Source organism: Coccidioides immitis (genome assembly GCF_000149335.2).
Source record: "Coccidioides immitis RS genomic scaffold supercont3.4, whole genome shotgun sequence".
Taxonomy (NCBI): Eukaryota; Fungi; Ascomycota; class Eurotiomycetes; order Onygenales; family Onygenaceae; genus Coccidioides; species Coccidioides immitis.
The window spans coordinates 1,512,285-1,536,569 of NW_004504311.1; the positions used below are offsets into that span (position 1 = coordinate 1,512,285).

A 24,285-nucleotide genomic window follows, 5' to 3' on the forward strand; every position below is an offset into this window, starting at 1 on the left:
GGCTATCAAGGTTGCATTAATATTCCATTGTTCGCTCTAATCTCTACCTCTTGCTGTTTGATCTAATTTAACGACTGACGACGTGGGAGGTACCTCTTTGACGCCCTGGGGTTGTCTGCATTCGGTGGACAGCCGCCAGTGATCACCTCGGATGTCGGGGCTTCGGAGAGGAAAGGCCAGTGGGAAATAGCCTGTGTTAACGGCTAGTGCCCGGTGCAGGAGTTCGTTTGATGGAGCGCGTGGAGCAACGCACGAGGCTTGATCACCCACCTCCATCCTTCCCCACCAACCAACTCTCGGTAAGCGCGCCGCGCTTGACTATGGGCGCGTTTTGATCCGCGACCGCAAGCAGAGATAAGAGCAATGAGATTGATGCGGGCTTACTATTAAAAGAAGAAGATGACCCGGTTGCGGGAATTCAAGTCCAAAGCTCTGGTAACTACATCTCGATTGATCATGCAATTATTTTGCTGTTGCAGCTCTCACTAACCCGCCGGCCCTCAGCAAGCTGAGAGGGATGTGTCTACATCAACCACACATACTGAGGCCCTGGAAGCCGCTATCAGGGCAGCTGAGAACTATATGCATGCCCTGAGGCTGGCTTCTGACCCAAGGGAGAAGAAGGCCCTCGATGCCAAATGCAAAGAATACATCACGCAGGCAGAACACCTCAAACATTTAAAGGAAGGCGGCGGAGTCCAATCCAACGCCAGTGCCAGTGCCAGAGCAGAAGTCCGACAGAGGAGAGAGCCCGTATCAACGCGCACTCTATCTAATAGGGAGCAGATCATCCTGCTCGAAAATTCGAAGCTCAATGGTTTCGTCTTTCCTCCCTGGTCAGCCCAGCCTGGCCCAGAGGAGTTTGAATTGGACGAAGAGGACGAACTCTTCACGTGAGTACGCCGAATGGCATTTCGAGCCTTAGAACTGCTGGATCCTGATACCACTAGGGATTGTTCTGAACTCGGCCTTTCGGCATCACAGCAGCAGATGTTCGACGGCTGGAAACGGCCTTCTGAGATTTTTACAGAAGCCCGTAAAGAAGATAGGGACATACTAATGATGAGCAAAAATCCCATGGATCTTGTGCAAGACGTGACCACAGACTGTTCCGTCGTTGCGAGTCTTTGTGCTGGAGTCTCCCAGGACGTACGAGGGTATCCTCAGGTGTGTATCCCTAACCTCCAAGTCTATCTGAACAGTCATGCACATACTAATAGATGGTGTTTTAGTTGGCTCAGACGATAAAAATGTACCCTTGTGACAAGGACACATCCATCCCGCAATTATCACCATCTGGGAAGTACATATTTCGCATGCATTTTAATGGCTGCTATCGAAAGGTGGTCATCGATGATCGACTGCCATCTTCAAAAACATCTAGGTCTCTCTTTGTTGTCGACAGAAACAGCCCTACAGTGATATGGCCAGCTCTTGTCGAGAAGGCATATCTCAAAGTTAGAGGGGGTTATGATTTCCCCGGAAGTAATTCTGGGACGGACATGTGGATTTTAACTGGGTGGATCCCTGAACAAATCTTCCTACATCATGATGAAGTAACTTGTGATCAGATTTGGGACCGGCTATTCAATTCATTCCTTGCAGCAGACGTTTTGCTGACAATAGGTACTGGCAAATTGACATCACGGGAAGAAAGAGAAGTCGGGCTTATCAGTTCACATGATTATGCCATCCTTGACATGAGAGAAAGCAATGGGAAGCGACAATTCCTGATTAAGAATCCGTGGGCAGGTGGTGCCAAATGGAAAGGCGTTAGTGGGGCTTCTGCTGTCTCGGCATTGCAGGAGATTGAATTCGAGTTTAGCTCACCGCAGCGATCCCCCTTGTCTCCGGGCACATTCTGGATGGACTGTGATGAAGTGTTCCAGAACTTCGAGAATTTGTATCTCAACTGGAACCCTCGTCTTTTCAGATATCGACAAGATATTCACTTTCGGTGGAATTTATCAAGCGCTCCCCCAGTCCCAGGATGTTTTACAGAGAATCCGCAATTTGCGATAACAAGCAAGTCAGGGGGTAAGCTTTGGCTGCTGTTGAACAAACACTTCAAGAGCGGAGAGACGTCGGACGCCGTAAACCAACTTTTGGATCCGGAAGTTGATGAACCCGGGTTTATTAGTATCTACGTGTTTAATAAAAGGGGTCAAAGGGTGTACTTGAGTGACGGTGCTATTCACCGTAGCCCATATGTTGACTCGCCAAACACACTGGTGCGCCTGGACATGCCCCCAAACACAACCTTCACTGCTGTTGTCGCGGAGCAGTCACTCCATCGCTCAATACAGAGCTTCTCTCTATCTGGATTCTCTACAGGTCCTTTAAGTGTTTGTCCGGCTACTGAAAAGTATGCGCATGTTAGAAAAGTTCAAGCAGCATGGACATTATCCACGGCAGGAGGGAATGCCGAATCTGAAAGATACCCCTTGAATCCCCAGTTCAAGCTGAAAGTTTCCGAAAAGTGTGATGTTGCCGTTTTACTGGAGACGGACAACGGCGACTTAGCCACTCACGTAAAAATATTCTGGTCTAAGGGCGAAAGGGTCGCCGAGGTCCGCTTGCGAGATATCGTGTGTGATAGCGGTGACTACCGTCGCGGCTTTGCATTGGCTGAAGCGGACGCTATGACCAAGGGGACATACACTATCGTGTGCTCAACGTTCGCACCCGATCAGCTGGGAAAATTCACACTGCGGGTATCATCGACTCATCCATGTGAAGTGAAACCGTTACCAAGAGAAGGCGCAGGGCGGTTGCTCATGAGTTCTGGTCTTGGAGTCCTCTCGCCCGGGACCGACAGAATTCTAGCCCCTATAACCGTATCCCGTCTTTCCCGGTTAAAGCTTGTGGCGAGACGAAAGGGATCGTGGATTGGACATCGGACCGTGGCCCCGTCTCCGATTCTCATGACACTAGAACTAGGACAGGGACCGTACAAGGAAATCCTTGCTGCTTCGGGTGATGGGGATTTCAGCGATTTGGTTACTGGGGCTCGAATCGAAAGTGTCGATTTGCAGCCGGAGCTGGGACTGAGGGGTGGTGTTTGGCTGGTTGTAGAGCGCGTTGGTGGGCCGGGCGGGCAGGTAGAAGATCACATTGAAGTGGAGATCCTTTCCGAGGAGCGAGTTGAAATTGGCCGTTGGGGTGTGGGAGATGGTTGACCAGCTAGTCAATCTAGCAGTATCTACGAATGTCTACTCACTACGGAGTACTCCGTAGTTTTAGTGAGACTTGATATTCCTGTACAGATGGCGGCTCAAACTTTCCACACGGCCTGAACGCATACATACATGTACTGATAGAAGAATTTGTAGTTAGCCAGTTTGACTGTTGTACCAACCAATTTCAGTCCAAACATAGAACTTTTGAAAAAAGGAGCGCTTCGATTGCAGTCCGCGGATCTCTCGTCTGGTCGTGGAAGCCATCATGATGTGTGATCGGACGATGCAAAACTGCCATTCGTAACGCCGACGGTAACCTTACAGTATCGTTACTCGTGTCTGATTAGTCAGCTACCGATCGACGTGCCGGCCAATCTGGGGTTAGCGGGGAGCGCCATGATATCACCGTCGAGGCAAGCCGGAACAGCTAGACAGCTCCTCCACCAGCATCCCTTAAACCAGCACGATCGGCACAATCCACACTTCTCAGTCTCGAGAACCCTGCTGCAGCGTGCAGCCTCACATACTGCCACAATGTCAACTAATATCCCAAACGGGTTGAAGCCCGCAGATATCAACCGCTTTGCCACTCGAGCTCGTCAGGTCGAGAAGGCAAAGCCCGTGATATGGTATTGGTGTACGACTCCGATCAACCAAACGTTCTCACAGCGGTATTGCGCTGACTGATGTCCCGCAGGCAATTACTGGATTGTCAACCAGATATTGTCCAAGAACCTCCATCACTCCGATGCAGAATGTTTAAATTTTACCACCGGACTTATGGACAAATTAGAGCAGGTTAGGGCTTTTACCTCCCCCCCCTCCCAGCAGAAAATTGACTTTATTTGTCTCATGAAATCAAGGAATCAAGTGCCAACTTCTTCATTTATACTAATTTGCTTATGATTGTACGGGGTTAGTTCAAAGCTCAGCATTCAGATAATGAAGCTGTAACGGATGATACGGCCGGTCAGGCATATGTGGAACAATTTGGATTAGAGACCTTTCACAGAGCCGATAACGCTGTGCAAGCAAACAGGGCGTCACTGTATGACCTCCTTACTATTTTGTTGTTCCTTGATTTGCCCTATTATCCAGCTAATCCCATTGTCCAGGCAAACGGCAGATACATTCCAGGCAGCTGCAACTTTCTTGGAGCTCTGCCAGATATGGGGCCAAGTTGACCCTGAGATTGCTGCTAAGATAAAGTTCGCTAAATTCCACGCTTTACGCATTGCGAAGGCTGTCAAAGCTGGAGAGGATCCGAACCTCTCCAATCCATCACCAGAAAAGATGGAGAACGAAGGTGGCCTTCCAATGGAGTCGAATAGCCCCAGCGTCGAGAAACCACAGGATGCTGAGATGCCTGCGCTCAGAAGAATGCGGCAGCCGTCTGTGGAGGAAGTGCCCGATGAATCTGATAGCGTTCAGCGCCGCTTAGCAGCACAATCATCGGCGGACGAATCCATCCATCCATCCAGATCATCGTCTAGACCCCCTGCTCACACTGAGAACCTACCTCAACCACCCAGCGGACCTCCTAGTAACATACCGAGTCCTACAATCCCCGGCATGATGAATCTTGACGGGGACCTACGTCAAAGGCCCTCCCATCTCTCCCAAGCTACAGTTCCTGACCTCCCAGCTGCACCATCAGACTTCCCACAGGGTTCACCCATCTCCGGCGTCGGGACGCCGACAAACCTAGGCGCACCGCCAGAGGCATTTCCCTCGCTGAACACCTTCCAATCGTTTCCTCCTCCAGCAGTAGCCTCCCACGAAGCCCCGCCATCCCCGCGAGCCTCGTCGCCTAAGGAGTTCGAGAGGATTGCTCATGCGCGAAAGCCATCGATAACTCCATCTACAGTTCCTCCACCACCAAAGCCAGTGCCGCCCATGCCGGCGTATGCCTCGACCGCTGGTAACTCGGTCGTTGATGAGGATTCGATGGCGCAGGCACAAAAGCATGCTAGATGGGCGGTGTCCGCATTGAATTTTGACGACGTGAATACGGCGGTCAAGGAGCTAAGGAATGCCTTAAGGCTGCTTGGCGCAAGATGAGCGACTAACTATGGCGTGGCTTTTGGAGATGTTGCTATATAATATCACGACGAGAAACCTAGCTATTCACCACTCCGCACCAAACTTGCAGAACTTTTATTCGTCAAGAGTCATTTTGCTCAAGATTTTCAGCAGGATGCGCAATTCATTTTTTTTTGCCCAGCGTTGAAAGTGTTTGTAGCGCAGAGCTACTTCGTAATGTCACATTATTTTTGTCTAAAAAAATAAAAATAAGAATAAGAAAATAAAAACAGTAGTGGAAGAGTGTTCAATTCCTCGTGCACAGAGAGACCGTTTCGCTAGAAGCAGGTTGTCACTCTCACACCGATCTGCAGGCAGCCACAGGTCAGCACCACACTGGAGGTCGGGATTGCGTATCTGGTACTCGGGGACTGGTTAGGATGTGCGGTTTGCAAGGGTCCAGCGGGGTAGCCCCATATGAGATTGGCAACCTTTTCTCCGACTTCCTATAATAAATGAGTTGTAATATAAGCAGCATGTCCATTTTCTCCTGTCCACGGTGTGCATGTGGAGTGCTTCGACTTCGTTCCCAAGCGCCGGTGAAGCCATGAAGATAACGTGGCAGAATCGGTTCCCGAGCCCTAGGATTCAGAACCCTGCCCATACATATATATATGTACCTAAGTACTGAGTAGTTGGATATATCCGCACATATGGGAGTGCTAATGCGCGATCCAAGAGCAAAAAGCGTCGAATTTGTTTTTGGTCGTATAAACAATGCAGGATAGCAAACGAGCTGAAAAGGCGCGACACTTGAGCAGCGACTACAGTATAGCTTCTTATGCATGAGCAGGGCATCCTGGTCAGTTCGCTAGTCCTCTTTCCTCCATTCCAACCGCAAATAGTTCGTCAAGATGGAGCCTAAATATGTCCAGTGGCGGCACCGGTTGCAGCACTGTGCCTGGGGTTGTCAAGCTAAATAATATCTCGGGGACCACCCGGAGAGCCGGTATTTCGTTCTGGAATTGCGGAGTATTATGTATTTTTATTTTATTTTATCTTTTATTTTTGTGTGAAGCCTGCCTCGCTCGCTAGTCAATAGTCGCGGGTGACTCCAGAGTACTCCGTACTGTGATAGCTTACACTCATGGCGCCGCAAGCCGCCTGTTCGATGGTTGCTGTCAATGTTTGTTTTGCATGCAGCTCATAAGGCTTGTGTAACCGACTCGCAGCTTTCTTCCTTTCTCCCCGTCGAGAGACAGAGCATGGCTATCCGCGAGTTTCCAAATGACTCGCCTTCTACTAGTCAGCCTGCATACATAGGAGGAGACAGGGGCAAGCCACTGCGACGTTACTAGCTGCATGCACACAGACTATCACATACGACAAGCGGGAGGTTTCCAGCCTGTTGGTCTTCCATCCCCGTATTCAGAGAAAGGCGAACCCGCCAAACAGGGAGATCAAGGCGACCCAGGACACGTGGGAAATGCTTTCCGGGATATGAAGACTTGGCGAGCGATCTGATCGCTCGTTTGTGTCTCAAAAGGTGTTCTCCAAGGCTCGTATGGATGTTTGCAGGACACGCGCCTCGCGCCCAGAGGTGGTATGTATGGGGAACGGCGAGATGAGGAATCTGACGAGCGCTCGCAACGTTCCTTTTTCCTTTTCTTTCTTTTTTTTAACCCTTTCACTACTTTTCTCTCCGTGATCGACTTCGCTCTTCGGGTTAGAGTTTGGCGCGGGAAGGTTCCATGGAATCAGCGCCCATCACAGCCAAACACCAGAGGACAAAAGCCCCACGGACGGCGAGTCAAGGAGCGGTCGTGGCGATCGACTCGTGATCACGACAATCCCGGGGCCAACTTATGTTTTGTCTGTTACTTACGGAGACTGCGGGCCGAAATTTCTTTTTGGGGGGGAAGGGAACAAAACGAAATGCCAGAATGTCGAGCCAGCGCCGTCAAGACTGTTGGAAGAGCACAGGGTAATTTCGTCGTCGTAGTGCCCGGGCTAGAGGAGCATACTAGCTTGATAGATGTCAAAGGCTGCAGGGGTTGGAAGCCCATCTGCAGAGTTATATTCGTTAATTTATCGCAATCCTGGCAACCGAAGCCGCATTGTCAGAGCAACAACAACAACGGCTCTCCATCTCGGCTGCGAACAGCCGCCCAGGTAGACGGACTGCATGTAGATGCTTGTACGGTACGGAGTTATAGACAAGGGGACCGGAATGGGGAAACCTTCTGGCCTTGCGCGGAGATTAAAAGATAGTCTACTTCGTCATCAGGTGGCGAGACTGTGTCGAGACAAGTGTCGGTGAAGGTTTTCCCCTATTTTCCCACCTCGCGACTGTCGCACAGACAAGCGTTTGAGGGCGTAAGGGAGATGTGCAACCTTCATAGTCAACTGGCCTGGTGGCTGCAAGGGCTCCGGCTGCCGGCTCCCAGAGTCGCAATTCCCGAGCCAGCGGCCTCACGGTACATTTAGGGACTGCACACACTGCTGCGTATTACATTAGAGCCCATGTAAAAAAAAAAAAAAAAAAAAAAACCACCCGCTTCTGCCTTCGCCAGGATGAGCTTGAGTTGTTCCGGCACCAGGAAATTAGTGCCCCAGGCTAAGGGAGCAGCGGAGCAGCGAATGTGGGCTTGGTGAAATCTAATAAAATAATACATAATTGCGCCCTGCCCTCCCCCCTCCCTCTCTTTCTTGATCTCCAGGGCGGCCCTCTCGGTTAGTTATATATTAATTTCGCAAGACCAGCTTGTTTTCTCCTCTGCTCGTCAAGCAACACGGCATTGGGTCGCACAGAACGTCCCTGCATTGATCTGGGCGCGCACCCAAATGCACTAGGTTGGTTTGACCCTGAGATCTTCGACGAGTTTCACATTTCGGCCGCTCGCCCTCCTTTCCTCGTACGCCAACTCTGCCCGGCCGCCTGCTCCTCCATCAAGAAGATTCACCATTTCGATCCGGACGTGCTAGCTTTTGCAGCCAGACCAGGCACCGCCCCCCACCGCGAATAGTCTCTCCTCTTGAACTGCCGTTTCATTCTGTGGAACTGGTCCCGAATCTGTTTACACGATGGCTGAGTCCCAGAAGCCGTCCGTACTGATCATTGGAGGCCTAGGTAGTTACTGAGACAAGCCCTTGATCCCGCCAGTTCAATGATGAAGTACGGATGCTAATCTATCTCTGCGTAATCGGCATTTTCCAGGCTTCATCGGTCGCCATCTCGCACTCTACATCCACGAGAACAAACTCGCCTCTGAAGTTCGAATAGTGGATAAACTGCTCCCCCAGCTGGCCTGGTTGGCTCCAGAATTCAGCGAGGCATGCTCACAGGACAAGTTCGTGCAGGCGGATGCAAGTCGCGAACGTACGTCTCTCCATGGCCCCCCGTGCAATCGTGCAAGCTCTTTGACCAACTCTCGACTAACTCTAATTCCCGCAGAATCATTTCCTCGCATCTTCGATCGCCCCAACGGCGCCCAATTCGACTATGTCATCGACTGCGGTGGCGAAACTCGATTCTCCCAATCCGACGATGTATATCGCCTCCGTACCTATGCCCCTTCTCTCGCGATCGGCAAAGAATGTGCTCGACGGGGTATCCGTGCCCTGATCCAGTGCTCTGCCGCAACCGTATACAAAGCAGAATCGAAACCTCACAAGGAAACAGATAAGACCAAGCCCTCCTTCAAAGTCTCCAAGTGGAAACTTACCCTGGAGGAGGACTTGAAGAAAATTCCTGGCCTGAATCTTTGCATCCTAAGGTTTCCGCGTGTATGGGGTGAATACGACACGGGCTTCTTGACCCCTGCTCTTTGTCTCGGAAGGGTACACAAAGAACTTGAGAAACCAATGACTTTCCTGTACTCCAAAGACCAGGTCATGAATACGGTATACGTCAAGGATGCAGCTCGTGCTCTTTGGACAGCGGCAGAGTGGCGAGCCTCCAAAGGTCCCGTTACGAATAACGAAGACCCTCCGTTTCCTATCACATTCAACATCGTCGACCACAATAACACGAAAAAGGGAGATTTAGCCGACGCCCTAAACCGAACCTTCGGCATCGAGTGCGAATTCTTGGGGACGTTAATGACCCAGTTCGCGAAGCTGAATCAAGAAGAAATAGTCGATGAGATGAACGAAGAGGCCCTTGAGACCTGGGCTGATTTACTCCATGCAAAGGGAATCACCAGACCCGGTCCCATAAGCCCTTTTGTGGACAAGGAGCTTCTGAAAGACACCGATGTTTCAGTCGACGGATCTTTATTCGAACAGACGACTGGCTTCACATATCAGACTCCAACTCTTCCCCAGGATTGGTTGGAGATCATCGTCAGAAGCTATGACCGAATGAACTGGTGGCCTTGATCCCAACCCCTGAGCACCCTTCTTTTTCTTTTTTTTTTTTTCTTTTTTTTCTTTTTGGATCTGACCTGAAATGATACAACGCATTACTGACGGTTTGACAAATATACATGATAAATCTCAATCTTTGCATGGGAGGGGGAATGTGGCTTAAGCATTATCGGTTATTTGATGCAGAGCGAATGTTGGTTCAGTTTACATTACATTGAAATCTTGGACATTCCTCTATATTTCATCATTTTCTCTTCGTTTTGAATACCCTTGTAACTATAGATTTTGTTTATAATTCACTTTGATCGGCTTGTTTCTATCTTTGTCTTGATGTATATCTCCTGAAGAGCAGTGATGCCCGTTAGATTTCTATCCACCGCAGCCGACGGAATGACCTCTTCAAGCCCAGACGTATGAATATGCTGAGTGCTTTTTCCATCTCGCAACTGAGATAGCCCTTCTCGCCTGTTCCCGGGCCGAAGCTGCATCCTGGGCCTTATGGTTTGCGTTTCCCACCAGCCCATCTGCTGAATCTCACAGAAACGAAGCATACAAAAGGGCTCTCGTCATATAGGTCTATACCTACTGCTGACATTCTTTTCCGTTTGCTGCTTAAAACTCTACATTCATTCTATTGTTGCTGAAGGTTGAAATTTATTGCTGGTCTCTACACTTACTATAATGGCCATGGCTGCATTGCTCAAAAGGTTCGCGAACTGGTGCCATACTGGCCTAGAAAACCCCCGCGAGTGCATCGCGGTTGACTCAAGAGTCCTACTTGGAGGAATCCGCCACCTTTCACTCTCAGAAAAGATCGGCCCTGCTCCACCGATTCAACCTCCACGCTCCCGTCTTTTATACGAATGTGGAGTGGCTGCAATGTGGTATCCATGATTGGTTGATAAAGAATGCCCCACTGGTACTCCGTACAATTCGCCGTTGCCTATTGTACACGTTCGATATGCTTTCGCCCGCGCCAGAGGATTAGGGTGAGGAAAGGTTGCCTCGCTTCAACTCTGAAACCAGCTGGCGCCAGCCTATCGTGTCTTGTTAGCCTCACGCTCCAAGCTTGACGGACATATCTTACCATCACAGCTGTGATAACACCAAGAGTTGCAACCACCAGGTATATCGCACCCCCTTCCTCGCCTCCGCCTTGTGCGTATTTCTCTTCGCTTCTTCTGGGAAATTACTCTCAAAGAAACGCTCAATCTTGCCGCAGGCAATGTTGATATCGAGGAAATGGGGGTTCGCTGGGGTTGTTCTTTCGACGGATCACCCTCGCATACCGCCTGAACACTTCGCAGACATGTTGAAAGTCCCGTGTTGATTCGATCATGATTTGGCACGCTGAGCCCCTTGAGATTTTGATGTTCCGGTCGAAGATTGCTGGGTTTTGAAAGCAGAGCTCGAGCGTCGCAATCGCCATTGTTGGCGGTATAGCAACAAAGTTGAAGGTTGACTACTCCATGACACCTGCCATGTAAGACAGACATTCGTCTGCCCTGGTCAGTGCCATGAGCACCATCTCACTGCTGCGTTGCAGTGCCTTCTCCCGGTTTTGCGGCAAGAAGAGGTCGCTGAAGTTTTCCACGTACTTGGACCAGACTTCCTCTGGCCAGAAATATCGTTTGGAGTCGTAATCTTCCCGGATGTCGCGGATATTGCTGCAGGAGCTGACCCATTCACTCCATCAGCTTGGGTTTCTGCGTGAGGAGGGCCGGTCCCACGAAGTTCGCCTGGACGAACAGCCGTGTTAACCCCTCATCGACGAGGCCTGCAACGTAGTGACGGTATAGCTCATAGTCCTTGATATTCTTGACACTCAGACCGTTGGCATTTTCATCTGCCATTTTCGCGTAGTCGGCCATGAAATTGCCCATTCCCTTGGCGATGTCCTTAATGATGGCCCTGTATTCGTGCTTGAGCAGATTAAACTCTCTGGCTACGCAGTCGAACTTGACGAGCACCTCCCTGTCCTTCTCATCGGGGCCGCTGCCATCGAAGGGTCCAGTTCTCGTCGTCGATGTGGGTGTAGAAGTTACGTGGTAAGGGCTCCTTCTCTTCGATGCCAATGGTCATGTCGTCCTCAATAGTATCGAGACTGCGGAGAACGAGGTAGAAGACAACTACTGGCAAAAAGCAGCTCCGGGTGAAGCTCTTGACAGACAGCTACAAACGAGCGCGATGTCAACGCGAGGAAGCGGTAGCATTCCTTCACATTGCGCGACTCCTTGCTCTCGTCGCGCAGGTGGACGGGTTTCCGCCATGTCATCACTGGATGATGGCGCGCAGCTCCTGGACGTGGAAGAGGTAGTAGACAACATCTCTGGCGGACGGCATTTGGGCAGTGAATGTGCTGAAAGTGGTTCGATCGTAATGCTATATATGTTTGTCTCTGCAAAGGCAAAAGGAACAGGATAATTCAGGCGACATGGCATTTGGTTAGAGGCTTGAACGACCAATATCCCCATTTTGGCAGATAGCGTGCTTTTAACTAGACGTATTCTTACAACCAATTTAATAAAGTGACAGGGGTGCAGCTCACAACTGCCAGAAATTCTTGTAAGTACCTAGCTATACGGTAGTATGCAGAGGGTTGAACATTGCAACTAAGCCAGACTACAACCCTTCTTTTTTCTTTTTTCTTCTTTCTTTTTTTTTTTTTAAGAAAGAAAGAAAGAAATTCGGCTAGAGCTCACATACAGGATAGACTCTGCAGAAAATATTAGATGCCTGCGTTAAAATTCCCGGTTCCTCAGTTCTTGAACACCAGGCTCGGAAATAAAAGGTCCGCCGCATCGTGCCGTCTTGTGGGACATGGTGGCTTCCAGGCTCTGGAACCCGGACTATCCGGAATCTCTCGATCTCCGAGATCTCGGGGTTGACAAAAGTGCCACAAGAATGAGGTCATGTAATACTTCGGCTATGGGTCAAGAATGGCCCGGGGTGGAAGATCGCCAATTACGGAGTACATATCAAATCAACCTTCTGCGTTGGCCCGTAGTTAGCAGGTTTTAAATACCAAAGAAAATGTGCTGGGTACCCTTTTTTTGCTGGCTGAACGTGTAGAATATTGATTAGATATCTATAAATATTTGATTTAAGTGACCAATAGCCAATTCAATGTGTTTTATGATATCTAGTTAGTCAATAGGGATCTCAAGCAAAATCAGGCATGAGGTTTGCTAAAAGTCAAACAAATCAAGCCTCTTCCCCTGAACCCTTCATGCCTGCACCCCCTCCCAAGTAAATCAACATATAGCAAAGCTAAAACCAAACCTCCGCCCCTGGTGAAACTCCGTGAATCGTGTTCAACTGGGCCGAAGAGTGCGTGGGAAATTCTTATATAGGTGATTAGAACTCCCAATTCTCATCAACAGATTTGATGGCCCAGTCAAATTTCTCTCGAAGGGTCTTCGAGAAAAATTTTTCGATGGGCACGCTGAATTTCTTTGAGAACACAACTGTTAATCGGGGATCAATGTAATTCTATGAAAGAAAGTTAGCGCCCTTAGAACTCTTTTAGAGGATAGTATGGATATACTTACGATCTTTGATGTTCCCAGGGCAACCTCCTTATTATCTTCCTTGTCCTGGGCCTGCAGCGACATCGTATCAATGCGCTGATCCAGTTTGGCGAGGTTGTTCTCGTATTTCTCAATTGTGGCTCCCTTGCCTTCAGCCTCTACTTTTTTGGTCTTATTTTCTTTTTTGAATTTCGCAGCCAGCTCTTCGGCAACTTCAAGTCGCTTCTCAAGTTCTTTAACTTTCATCTCTTTCTCTCCTTCCGCGCGGAGCTTTTCGTTGTCTTTATCAAATTTCTTTTGAATTTTCTGACGCTGCTCTTCTACCAGGAAAGCTTGGTGCTGTTTAATCCACTCTTCGTCAAGGTCTGGATCCAGCTCGAAGAACTCAGCACCCTTCTTCTTCTTGATTTTAGGATCGAGATCAAGCATCATCTGCTTGATCCGCCATTTTTGATAGCGCAGCCCTTTTATCTGAACTCAATTAGTATTGGGGTAGAAGTCATGAGAAATCCAAAGACTTACCCTTTCGCCTAACTTTTCCATTTGGTTCGCATGGCCAGCAGCAACTGTACGCTTGTGGTTGCAAAGGATGGCGACTTTCCGATTGGCATCGTTGTATTGCTTGACCTTTTCGTGGATAGTCCCGGTTGCATTCATTTGTCTCAGTAAAGTAGCCATGGTGTACGAGGCGTTATATGTACGGAAAACTTTGGCTGTCAGTCCAGCCATGTAACCCGAAAGATGCTTGTTGAGAGCACTCGTCTTGTGAAAGTCAGCATCTGTTTCTACAATCTGCATGCTCGCAACTTACCGTAAGCCGATCGAATATCTCGTCTCCGTCCTTTTTCGGGGCCTTCTTGAAAATCTTGAGATTCTTGAAGACCTGAGGGTCGACTTCTACCTCGTCATAAAATCGGATACTGTCTTTACCTAGGAAGTCGAAGATAACTTTATTTGGTGGCTTTAACGTGACATGCTCATATTTCAGTGAGCAACAACCGACGGTGTCGGCCTCATCTTCTCCTTTCTCGTTACCAGCTCTCAGTGCAAACTGATCGATGAGATAGACAGCAGTTGCTCTCTGGCGGTTTGCCATGAGCTCATCCTTAAGGCCTTTCCGATAGTCTTTGCGAATCCGATCAATATGTTTCTGGGAATGGAGTGTCAGTATAGACCAGCGAGAAATGGTGTCAAAAAGAGATCTACCTTCAGCTCTCGCGCTTTCTCAAATTTCTTGAAGTCACTTTGGCCCTTGATGTCCGAATTCGCCGCAAGCATCACGTACTTGTAATTGCCATTGATATTTTCCTGCCACATTGCCAGCCACGTCCCTTCTTGGTCGTGTTTCACTTCCTTCCACTTGTGGCCGGCGGGCGGTGGAGGGACTGCAGCGCCTTTTCCGATGTTGATAGTGATCTGCTCGGGTTGAACCCGTATCTTAACCCGGCCTGTTTTTGGATGTTCACCACGACCACGGAACAGCGCTGGAGGTTCAACACGGAAATTTCCCACTTTCTGTTTCCGGCCATCCCACATGCAGTACATGTATGGAGCCTCTGCGGCTTCTTTCTCAGCTTTTAATCGCTTCCTTTCTGCAGCAGGAAGAGCCTTCTTTTCTTCACGTTTCATTTCATAGTATTCAAAAATCGGTCTAAAGTCGCACTTTTTGAAATCTTTGATTAGCACTTTATTCCCTTGTGAATCTTTGGCGCCTCCGGTTTTCTTAATAATAGCGGTGAAATCTTCGAAGAAATTCTTTTGAAAAGTCGGATTTTCGACGTTGTGGGTAGAATTAAGCATCGATCCGAAAAAGCCAGCAACCTCTTCAGCGTCTGGTTCTAAAGAAATTGGAACACCATCGTACTTCATCTTCACGTTCTTAGGAAGCGGTTCGTAAGGAGGCGGGAACACCACACCATTATGCTCAAGAGTGGTCCACTTGATTGTCCCATCTCCTTTTGTAGGTTCTTCCCACCAGCGATACTCTTCCTCTTCCTCCGCTTCAACCTCAGCCTCTTCACTTTCTTGTTTGGCTTTATCTTCGCCCTTTATTGCAGGAGTTGTAGTGCCTGATTTTGCAGGTTTAGCAGCCTTGGCACGAGGTTTCCGACGAAGTGGAAGATCCTCATCACTGGATTCACTTTTCTTGATGCCATTTGTCCGTTTACCGGCGGCTGGCTTTTGTTTTGCGGGCTGCCGAGCGGATGGTGCCTTTGCGCCTTTACCTACAGGCTTCTTCTTGGCAGCATCTTCGCGTTCATGTTTCCTAATAGCCTTTGCTTCGATCTCAGCACGGTGCTCAATCTCGGCCTTTTCCGCAAGGAGCTCTTTTTCCTCGGCTGCGGTTGGGGCAGGAAGTTTTTGAGCTCTCGTGGACCTCGAAAGTAGAGGCGCGTCATCAGAATCGGAATCTTCGACTCGGTTCTTGGTAGAGGTACGACGGCGCTTGCTCTATGGCGGAGTCAGCGGATTGCTGTGTGACTGAGAAAAGAGAGGCTATCGAAGTTGTGCGTTTGGGGGGTTTGGTTGGGGAGATGGCGTACCAAGGGCTTATCATCTTCCTCGCTGCTCTCGGGTTCTGCATAGGATTTGTTTGCAGCGCTGGCTCTTGACTTCCGTTTGGTTTGCGGCGCCCCGTTCACTTCTCCATCTTGCATTTCCACATCTTCATCGTCAATGGGCCCATACCGGATAGAAACTCCCGGTTTCGTGGTCCCGTTTGTAGTGGGGGTGCTCGTGGACGAAGGATCTGTTGCCTTGGACACTAGCTCTTCAGATGGATACGGGGCTGGGTTGTTCGTCAGTTCCAGATTGTAGATGTTTGTGTCAAAGTCAAGGGATCAATGAGCCCGGGACCAAATTTTCCATGTAGGCAACACTAGGTACTCACCATGAGAGAGCCCGTTGGTTTTCCTCTTCCCAACGAGAGGAGCATCCTCCTCAGAGGAACTCATGATGCGAATGGCACGTGCGGCTGAAGATTGGAGACGAAATTGCACGTAGGAGGGTTTTGGGTAATGTGCTGCGCGGAGGGGATGGCTCAGAGGCCTCAGTAGCCCTGGGAAAAGGAAACGAATTTGAAGAAAGGCTGAAGAATGAGCAATGATGGAAAGGTGGTTGAGGAATGAAAAGGCAACGAAAAGTGAAAGGGAGAATGGGACCAGGGGAGGGTGAGAGTGCAGCGAGAAGGTCTCAGGCCACAGACAAAGACATAGGGGGCGACAGAGTAGGTCGGGATGAGCTCTCGGTGCGAGCAGAGTGAAGTCAGTTGTAAGGCAAAAAGTGGATGGGTTGCAGAGGTTTCCAAGGTTATTCTTATATCTTCTGGCTGGCAAAGCTGACCGGCGGCTCCGTCCAAATGCGGTTTAGCGCTGCTTCCTGCCCAAAGCGGCCTAGCGCCACCAGAGTGTTCCGCTCTGCGATGATTAGCGTATCAACCACCAACGAACGACAATTTCACCTCACCCTCACCCTCCGCTCTCCGTGCAATTGTCGTCTTGGAACGCCAATTGGCCGTCGCTGCGTCCTCCAGTTCGGGCACTTTTTTCGATCTGTCGTCATCCCTCCTCCAGCCATGCTCTCGAGAGCTGCCCGCCCGGCCCTCAAGGCCGGCAATGCAGTCCTTGCTCGGTACATTCCCTCGCTTCCCGCCCGTGTGGCCGCAGCAGGCCAATGCTGCGGAGGTGCGGCGGGTGCTGTATGTTAAATCTTTTGAGCTGACGCTGGTTTTTTTGAAGGTCTGCGCCTGCCAATGCCGCCAACTTCGCTACCCTCCGTGAAATCGAGGGCCGCTTGAAGTCCATCAAGAACATCGAGAAAATCACCAACACCATGAAGATCGTTGCTTCCACCCGTCTTACCAAAGCCCAGAGAGCCATGAGCGTCTCCCGTGCCTATGGTCAAACCTCAGAGACCGTCTTCGAAAATGCCGAGACCAAGCCACTTGAGAACAAGAAGACCCTCTTCGTCGTCGCCAGCTCCGATAAGGGTCTCTGTGGCGGCATCCACTCCGGCCTCAGCAAGGCTACTCGAAGGATGATAGAAGCGCAACCTGACGCCGATATCGTTGTTCTCGGCGAAAAGTCCAAGGGTCAACTCGGCAGAACCAATGAGAAGAACATCGTCATGAGTTTCTCTGGTGTTGGAAAGGACATCCCCACTTTCGCCGACGCCCAGGCCATTGCCGACCAGATCTCTCTCTTGCCAACGGACTACGCCAGCGTCAAAATTGTCTACAATAAGTTCCTCAACGCCCAAAGCTATGAGCCCGTTACCGTTGAAGCTTTCTCCGAAGAGGCTATCATCCAATCCCGTGCGCATATTCCCCCGTAATCTGGTCTGTGACTAAATTTCTGATTGCTGATATGTGGCCTAGCCAATGTCGTTGCTTTCGAGGTTGACAACGAGGTTCTTGCAAACCTTCGAGAATACGCCCTCGCCAACAGCTTGTACTGGGCCTTGGCTGAAGGACACGCTTGCGAAATTTCCGTGAGTATTCGTCGAATGATATTCAACGAAATCTATGCTAACCGTCACTTGTTAGGCTCGTCGCAATGCTATGGATGTATGTGACGGACTCTTCCATTTCAAATGTCAAAGACAGCTACTAACCTCATCTACACAGAACGCTTCCAAGAACGCTGGTGACATGATTAGCCGGTGAGTTTTCCCGAGCTCCCGAGTTTCTGAGAAACGTTATTTTGGTCTAACTCGATATGCGCAGATTCCAGATCCTTTACAACAGACAGCGTCAAGCCGCTATTACTGGCGAATTGGTTGAGATTATTACTGGTGCCACTGCCAGTGAGGAAATGTAATGTGCTATCTTGGCTGCCGTTGTCTGCCAGTGTCTCGAGGCATGTAGAGTTTCCGTACAGTTCTAGATCATGTAAACAATATTCTATTTTTCGCTTTGATTCCATCCTGTGTAATGCTGTTTTGAAGAGGTATTCTTCGCAAAGTCTTCAGATCAGCTGCTATACGAGTGAGGAAAAAAAATTCCCAAACAATTTGACACCATGAAAGCCTCTCGCCACGATGCCCGTTGTTTTTTCATCTCAAATCCCCGTCTCGAAACGGGCCTGTGTTGATCAAGATTGATATCGGGCGGTGATATCACGTGGCGATAAGATAAGAGCGGTCCCAAAGCAGCAATGAGACCACCTTGCGATTAAGGGCTCGACGCCATAAGGACAGGGTGGAAGAAACACGAGCCCTCGCACCTATAATCCTTGGTCTAGTACCGAGACTATTCTTCCTTCTCAATGTCGTGTATCTGAGGAGTGTTTATGGTTATCCGTCTTGTCAAGCTCGTCTAGATCCTTTTTTTGCTGACAAACCTGGTACCCGCTATGCTTAAACATAGCTCATTTGTCGTGCTGCTGACTGCGCTCTTGGGAGCTCTTCCTGCGAGTGCAGAGAGCCTGTATACTAAGAAATCTCCAGTTCTCCAGGTCGATGCAACTAACTACGACCGTCTCATTGCTAGATCTAACCATGTTTCTGTAAGTACTTAATGCTTAATCTTGGAGCTTCGAGATCGCCCCGACTAACTCGCGTTTAGATCGTAGAGTAAGGCGCTCCCCTTAACACATCGCGTCGAGTTATTTTCTCATATGGTTACAGGTTCTATGCGCCGTGGTGTGGCCATTGCCAGAACCTCAAACCAGCGTACGAAAAGGCGGCGAAGAGCTTGGAGGGATTGGCTAAAGTTGCCGCTGTTAATTGCGACGATGAGGCGAACAAAAGCTTCTGTGGCATAATGCGTATACAGGGATTCCCTACGCTTAGAATGGTGATTCCTTCCGACAAGCCAGGAAAACCAAAGCACGAAGACTACAAAGGCCCAAGAACCGCGAAAGGTATAGTAGACGCTGTCGTGGAGAAAATTCCAAACCGCGTAAAGCGCCTCACCGACAAGGACATCGATGACTGGTTGACGAACTCAAACGAGACCGCAAAGGCCATTCTCTTCACCGAGAAAGGCACCACCAGTGCACTGTTAAGAGCATTGGCCATTGATTTCCATGGCAAAATTCAAATCGGTCAAATAAGGAACAAGGAGACTTCGGCTGTGGACATGTTTGGCGTCACAAAGTTTCCCACCTTTGTCCTCCTCCCTGGATCGGACAAGCCGTCGGTTGTATATGATGGAGAGTTGAAGAAGAAGCCCATGCTGGAGTTCCTGAGCCAAGTTGCGGAGCCAAACCAAGATCCACCACCACTGAAAAAGTCGGGCCCTCAAAAGCCCAAGAAGCCGACCACTACCGCCGGTGACACCGCTACGAATAAGCCCACCGAATCTGCCAACGATAGTACAGACCCTCGCGAGCCCAAAAAATTCACCGCTTCAGAGAGACGTTCTCAGGCCGAGGAGCCAAAGGTACCACAACTTCGTGTGTTATCCACAACAACCGATCTCAGAACGACATGTTTGTCCTCCAAGACTGGAACTTGTATTCTTGCTATCGTACCCGTACCTAGCGACCCAAATCTACCTCCATCAATGAGTGCTCTCCAAGCTCTAAACTCTCTTTCGGATATCGAGCGCAAGCATGCTTTGCGTCAGGCGCGCCTCTTCCCTTTTTACGTTGCCCCAGATGACATTGAAGAAGTTCCTAAGCTCCGAGACGAACTGGGCCTCAAGTCTGACATCGTTGAAATAATTGCCATCAACGGAAAGCGAGGATGGTGGCGTCGATACGATTCTGCCGATGGCTCAAAGTATGGCGTTGTTGACTTGGAGAAATGGGTTGATCAAGTTCGGATGGGAGAGGCCGAGAAGCACAAGATTCCTGAGGGAGCTCTTCTGAGCGAGAGCAAGGAGGAACCGAAAGTGGAACCCGAGGTCACCCCTGAACAAGAACCTGAAAAGGAACCTGAGCAAGAACCTGAGGCACCTCCACAGGATGAGCCAGAACAGAAGACAGAAAAAGAACCCGATCATGAACCTGAAGCGACACCCTCAGCTACCCCCGAGACGGAACCACAGCAAGAGACTACCGAATCCCCGAAGGAACCGAAGACCGCAGTACATGAAGAGCTGTGAGTATGTTCTTTGGTGACGGGATCTTTCCCTCAGGCTCGGTCAGATCCTCCTATATGTATGTAGCCCATGGAGTTTATTCGGCGAAATGTATCATTTGTGTTCCCCAGTTAAGCTTGAGCCAATCAAAATAATCCAGTTTTATTGATCTTGTCTTATCGCTCTTCTACAGAGTGGAAACCGTTTTGAGGAAGCGTTTAGAATTATTTCGTCACCACGGACTCACAACTGACAGCTGTAAAGACAACAAAGAAACGTATGTATTGCCTCTAGAGCCAAAGGACCAACGACCAGACCACTTACCCATGGGGTTCAAACACCAATCCTAATGCCGTGTAATCGATCAAAGACAGCCCAAACAGCATCTGACACCAAAAAGCAGCTTAACATTACAATTTTTCCTTAATTGATCATTAATATTTGCCTCATTTCCGTCTTCCTTCTGTACCCCGTTTAATTTTCTTCCGCTCCTTACTGCTAATCTCTTTCTCGTATATTTCCCTTGCCGTCTCGCCCGCCTTGCGCTTCGCTGGCTTCGAAGACTTTACGCTCACCGTAGGAACGTTTCCGTTCTTCCCTACCGAAGCACGAACTTGTTTTTCCGCATCGTCCCAAGCCGCGGCGCCATTGTCGATTTCGTATCTGATGGAAAGAGGAGCGAGAGATGAGTAAACCCGATACCCTGAAAAGAGCCGACTGCGAAATATGATAGGAAAGGAGAACTTACTGATCCAAGGGCAGCGCATCAATAAGTGCGCGCTGCTTTTCTCTCAACTCCTTATCGATTTCTTGACCACCTTCTTTGAGTTCTTGGTCTAGTTCCACGTCAAGAGGTTTGAATCGTTGGTCGATAATTTCGTCATCATGCACGCCTGTGGCATCCTTTGGAGCCACGCCAACATCTGCTGGGGGCAAGGATTCTGCAACGGCGCCTTCGACCAGTGAGCGGAAGTAGGTGGATACTTTTCTGATGATTTTGATGAACATTGCCATCAGTTGGGATGCTGCGACGTTCAGTTCCTTCTCGACATCATCAAAGGTCTTACGCTGCAGACCAATAGCTAAAAGAATCGATTGTTGGACACCGGAGAGATTGACGGAAGGAGATAGTCGGCCAGAGAAGTAGAAGGATGCGATGGTCGGCACCATGTCGAGAATAACGTGATAATCAAGGAGATTGTTTGCATAGCTGTCAAGTCGCTTGAGGTCGAAGGGGGAAAAGGAGGCGTCTAGGTCCGATTTGGTAAGAGGAACGAGTTTGGTGGATGGGTCGATTTTAGAGATGGCGTTGGCTGACTCGCCGATGCTGAGGGAGAGGACGGATGAGAAATCGCGGAACTGATAGGATAGGAGGGATAGAAAGCGTTTGTGGAAATCGCTGACATAGGCACCGAGCCAGGAAGTATCGTTTGCGCCTGTTGATAACGTTCGAAGCATAACACAGGAGTGCTCCCCGGTGAGGTCGTTTGGTGTTTGTCTGAGGTACACTGGAGCGAAGCTGGCCCGTTTCCAGAACTTGTGAAGAGGTCCAGTCAATCCGTAGCTGACACCAACGTAGTCAAGTGAATCCGGTTTTCTTTCGGACAGTTTTCCAAATAGTGGTGGCATGGATCGGATATCCCTGACATGAATATTATCGTCCAGGAGGTTGGCATTTTCTAATTCAGCATCCGTGACTCTAACCATCTCGTCGGAGGGCAGGTCATCATCCTCGGATAAACTAGCGAATTTGCCTTCGTAGAAATCAACTAGTAGCTCGAGGGCGCGAGATCCATATCCCATATTAAGGTAATCGGGATTTGTGGCTATGCGGACAACTCTAGCACCAGATAATCCCGCAAATTCTTCGTCTTGGAATTGCTGGCTTACAAGCCATGGAATAAGGTCTCCACCAGCTCTCTGTCCTCGGCTAAGGCCATTGAGCACGCTTTGCTTGCTTATTTGACCTTCAAGAGCAACCTGAATAACACAGAGAGGCTCTGGGAGTTTGGAAGCATTTTCCTCGACCGGTGGAACAAGGACAAAGAGTTGATGCGCGGGGGCGTCACTCATTAGCTGAAGGTCATTAGGCGAGTTTTTGTAATGGCTGGCTACGTAAAGTGCCATCATCTGCTGAAGAAACTTTTCAGAAACGGGATGAAAGGAAAATAGGGTATCTCGGTTGACATAAAGCAATTCGCATTGGGACGGATGCGGGCAGCCTTGCGTGTTCATCTTAGATCTCGGCAATGTTGCATCGAGACAAAGCAGTTTGTTAAGCCATTTCTCAACGGCATCCCCTTGGGCATATCTGATAGGTTCGGATAGGGTTATTTCTCTTAGGGACCTGCCGCCAATGTTCTGGCTTTCTGACTTCTTCACCGACTTCCCAGTTGATCGATCTGCAATATCGGTATCGTCGTTGGCGGATTTCATCCCTCCTCTGGATTGTTCGCGTAGCTGCTGGATGAGCTTGAGAGACAAGGATCTCCCGGTACCTTCGTATCCGTTGATAGTAGACGCCATAAAAACGAGATATGGGCCCATCAACTTCCTAACGAGCGGCAGCGGGATAGCTGCAGCCTCGTCAATGACCAGCAATTCAGCTTGACCCAAGGCAAAGGCATCCTGTGGTTGGATGTATTGTATGGTCTGCCGATGTTGTCGATGTACATTAACACGCACAATGGCTTTATTAAAAGCAGGATTTGTAGACTGAAGGATGGTGTAGTCGACGTGGTCCAGGTAACCCAATGCGTCAAATCCCTTGAAGACGAATTCGAAGAGAGTCTTCAAGTTCTCCGGACTGGGTGAGGTAATGAATATATTACTGTAGCCATGTGCAATGGCTGCCGCAATCGCAACACCGAGGGCGGCAGACTTTCCACGACCCCGCGCTGCGGTCAGGGCGACCGTGCTGCGCAGTGTTTTCTCTGCGATTGCATCAACGAATGTAAGGAGGGCCTTTGCTTGATCGACCGTCTTGGCTAGGGTTACCAGGGAGCCAACGGGCTGGGTGTCTGCAAGTTTATCTTTTATTGACTGGAGCTCTTTTCTCGCTGGAGAATTCGAATCCGCGGTCGAGTCTACAGGCGGAAGCTGTTTAACGTCCTTCCCGCCGGAAATCGGCAGAACGTTGAGCTCATCGTCCACCACGAGACATGAATTGCAGCTTCCAAGGGACAGAATGAAACGCTCGTTGAACCGTGCCACTACATCATCGTGCGCTTCTGTTCGGTATCTCGAGTGGATGTCCATTGACAATGTGTATAGCTGCTTCAAGCTTTTCATCCCCTTTAAAAGCAACACCACAAGCCCTCCACCTTCGACCGTCTCGATTGTTCGCGCAAGCAGATTGGGCGTAAGGGCTTCGAAATCCTGTAGTATACACATACCGTAGGTGTTTCCGAGAATCTTGTCTGTCTCTTTGTAGTAAACATAGCGAATCTGATTCAGGGTGACGAAGAGTTCGAACGGGTCTTCGGTGTTGGGGTCACGGATGCCTCGCTTGATTTCCTTCTTGATCTTGGCTTCGCGCTTCTTCCGGTGACTTGTGAAGCCCAACAGATCCTTCTTGTACGCCCAGAGTACCGATTTGTTCTGCTTAACATCGACGCTGGACATTATGTAGTGGAGGTGGACGATGACATCTTTGGCGCGATCTCCCACTACCACGAAGAAGCTTCTCTTCTTCTCCTGCACGCCATTTCGGATCAGGGCCGGGATACGCGAGTCTATCGCCTTCCGGGGCATCGTGTGGTCTTTGTCTTTCTTTCTTTCCTCTTCTTCCTCTTCCTCTTCTTCTTCTTTTTTATTTTTTATTTTTTTATTTTTTTACTTTTATTTCTTAATGGGAGCGGGAAAAGCTCTCAAGCAGAGAAGAAGAAAGCGAGGAATGGATTTATCGGCATCCAGTTCGACGGGAGGGTAGATGGGACGATTGCCGGCGTCTCAACTAATTTGCAGGGAGCTTCAGGATGTCAGTTCTCAGGTCACCCGTCCATTCCAAAATGCCCAATCGCCGCCGGTAACGAGCTGCAACCACCGCGTCTCTCGCAGACCTTCTCACCATCAGCCCTTTTTTTTTTTGGCGATGCCCCGGGTAAAACTGCCCCATGCGTCGGCTCTCCCCGCCGCGGCAACTACAAGCGAGGGATTGGCG

The 24,285-nt window shown here is 49.5% G+C and overlaps 9 protein-coding genes across 9 annotated transcripts; 6 read left to right on the forward strand and 3 right to left on the reverse strand.

Annotated features, from left to right (window-relative positions):
- The first annotated feature begins 18 nt into the window (after nucleotides 1–18).
- CIMG_04818 (cysteine protease PalB) lies at nucleotides 19–3,392 on the forward strand. The gene is made up of 5 exons (XM_001245376.2): nucleotides 19–89; nucleotides 220–435; nucleotides 505–893; nucleotides 951–1,167; nucleotides 1,233–3,392. Exons 2-5 carry the CDS (start codon nucleotides 400–402, stop codon nucleotides 3,177–3,179), a joined length of 2,589 nt encoding a protein of 862 aa, XP_001245377.1. The 5' UTR covers nucleotides 19–89; nucleotides 220–399; the 3' UTR covers nucleotides 3,180–3,392.
- Nucleotides 3,393–3,645: 253 nt separating this feature from the next.
- CIMG_04819 (vacuolar protein sorting-associated protein VTA1) lies at nucleotides 3,646–5,507 on the forward strand. Its single transcript, XM_001245377.2, has 4 exons — nucleotides 3,646–3,816; nucleotides 3,877–3,977; nucleotides 4,100–4,227; nucleotides 4,295–5,507. The coding sequence occupies exons 1-4, from the start codon at nucleotides 3,714–3,716 to the stop codon at nucleotides 5,238–5,240; spliced, it is 1,278 nt and encodes a 425-aa protein (XP_001245378.1). The 5' UTR covers nucleotides 3,646–3,713; the 3' UTR covers nucleotides 5,241–5,507.
- A 621-nt stretch (nucleotides 5,508–6,128) lies between these two features.
- Nucleotides 6,129–7,377, forward strand: CIMG_11408 (uncharacterized protein; the record flags this gene model as incomplete). Its single annotated transcript, XM_012358445.1, has 6 exons — nucleotides 6,129–6,233; nucleotides 6,340–6,387; nucleotides 6,525–6,680; nucleotides 6,780–6,804; nucleotides 6,932–7,185; nucleotides 7,237–7,377. 6 exons carry the CDS (start codon nucleotides 6,129–6,131, stop codon nucleotides 7,375–7,377), a joined length of 729 nt encoding a protein of 242 aa, XP_012213868.1.
- A 908-nt stretch (nucleotides 7,378–8,285) lies between these two features.
- CIMG_04820 (epimerase/dehydratase) lies at nucleotides 8,286–9,941 on the forward strand (the record flags this gene model as incomplete). Its single annotated transcript, XM_001245378.2, has 3 exons — nucleotides 8,286–8,331; nucleotides 8,419–8,580; nucleotides 8,656–9,941. 3 exons carry the CDS (start codon nucleotides 8,286–8,288, stop codon nucleotides 9,579–9,581), a joined length of 1,134 nt encoding a protein of 377 aa, XP_001245379.1. The 3' UTR covers nucleotides 9,582–9,941.
- A 612-nt stretch (nucleotides 9,942–10,553) lies between these two features.
- Nucleotides 10,554–12,043, reverse strand: CIMG_04821 (farnesyl-diphosphate farnesyltransferase; the record flags this gene model as incomplete). Its single annotated transcript, XM_001245379.2, has 5 exons — nucleotides 10,554–10,606; nucleotides 10,657–11,031; nucleotides 11,103–11,245; nucleotides 11,319–11,632; nucleotides 11,750–12,043. The coding sequence occupies 5 exons, from the start codon at nucleotides 12,041–12,043 to the stop codon at nucleotides 10,554–10,556; spliced, it is 1,179 nt and encodes a 392-aa protein (XP_001245380.2).
- Nucleotides 12,044–12,624: 581 nt separating this feature from the next.
- CIMG_04822 (topoisomerase I) lies at nucleotides 12,625–16,368 on the reverse strand. The gene is made up of 7 exons (XM_001245380.2): nucleotides 15,990–16,368; nucleotides 15,643–15,887; nucleotides 14,306–15,550; nucleotides 13,911–14,249; nucleotides 13,622–13,861; nucleotides 13,121–13,570; nucleotides 12,625–13,061 (listed from the first exon to the last, which is right to left on the reverse strand). Exons 1-7 carry the CDS (start codon nucleotides 16,051–16,053, stop codon nucleotides 12,927–12,929), a joined length of 2,718 nt encoding a protein of 905 aa, XP_001245381.1. The 5' UTR covers nucleotides 16,054–16,368; the 3' UTR covers nucleotides 12,625–12,926.
- A 183-nt stretch (nucleotides 16,369–16,551) lies between these two features.
- CIMG_04823 (ATP synthase F1, gamma subunit) lies at nucleotides 16,552–18,013 on the forward strand. Its single transcript, XM_001245381.2, has 6 exons — nucleotides 16,552–16,729; nucleotides 16,837–17,411; nucleotides 17,475–17,587; nucleotides 17,643–17,663; nucleotides 17,724–17,758; nucleotides 17,823–18,013. The coding sequence occupies exons 1-6, from the start codon at nucleotides 16,674–16,676 to the stop codon at nucleotides 17,914–17,916; spliced, it is 894 nt and encodes a 297-aa protein (XP_001245382.1). The 5' UTR covers nucleotides 16,552–16,673; the 3' UTR covers nucleotides 17,917–18,013.
- Nucleotides 18,014–18,321: 308 nt separating this feature from the next.
- CIMG_04824 (protein disulfide-isomerase) lies at nucleotides 18,322–20,299 on the forward strand. The gene is made up of 3 exons (XM_001245382.2): nucleotides 18,322–18,603; nucleotides 18,663–18,670; nucleotides 18,725–20,299. Exons 1-3 carry the CDS (start codon nucleotides 18,451–18,453, stop codon nucleotides 20,145–20,147), a joined length of 1,584 nt encoding a protein of 527 aa, XP_001245383.2. The 5' UTR covers nucleotides 18,322–18,450; the 3' UTR covers nucleotides 20,148–20,299.
- Nucleotides 20,300–20,422: 123 nt separating this feature from the next.
- Nucleotides 20,423–24,180, reverse strand: CIMG_04825 (nucleolar ATPase Kre33). The gene is made up of 2 exons (XM_001245383.2): nucleotides 20,872–24,180; nucleotides 20,423–20,786 (listed from the first exon to the last, which is right to left on the reverse strand). Exons 1-2 carry the CDS (start codon nucleotides 23,874–23,876, stop codon nucleotides 20,570–20,572), a joined length of 3,222 nt encoding a protein of 1,073 aa, XP_001245384.1. The 5' UTR covers nucleotides 23,877–24,180; the 3' UTR covers nucleotides 20,423–20,569.
- Between the last annotated feature and the right edge of the window lie 105 nt (nucleotides 24,181–24,285).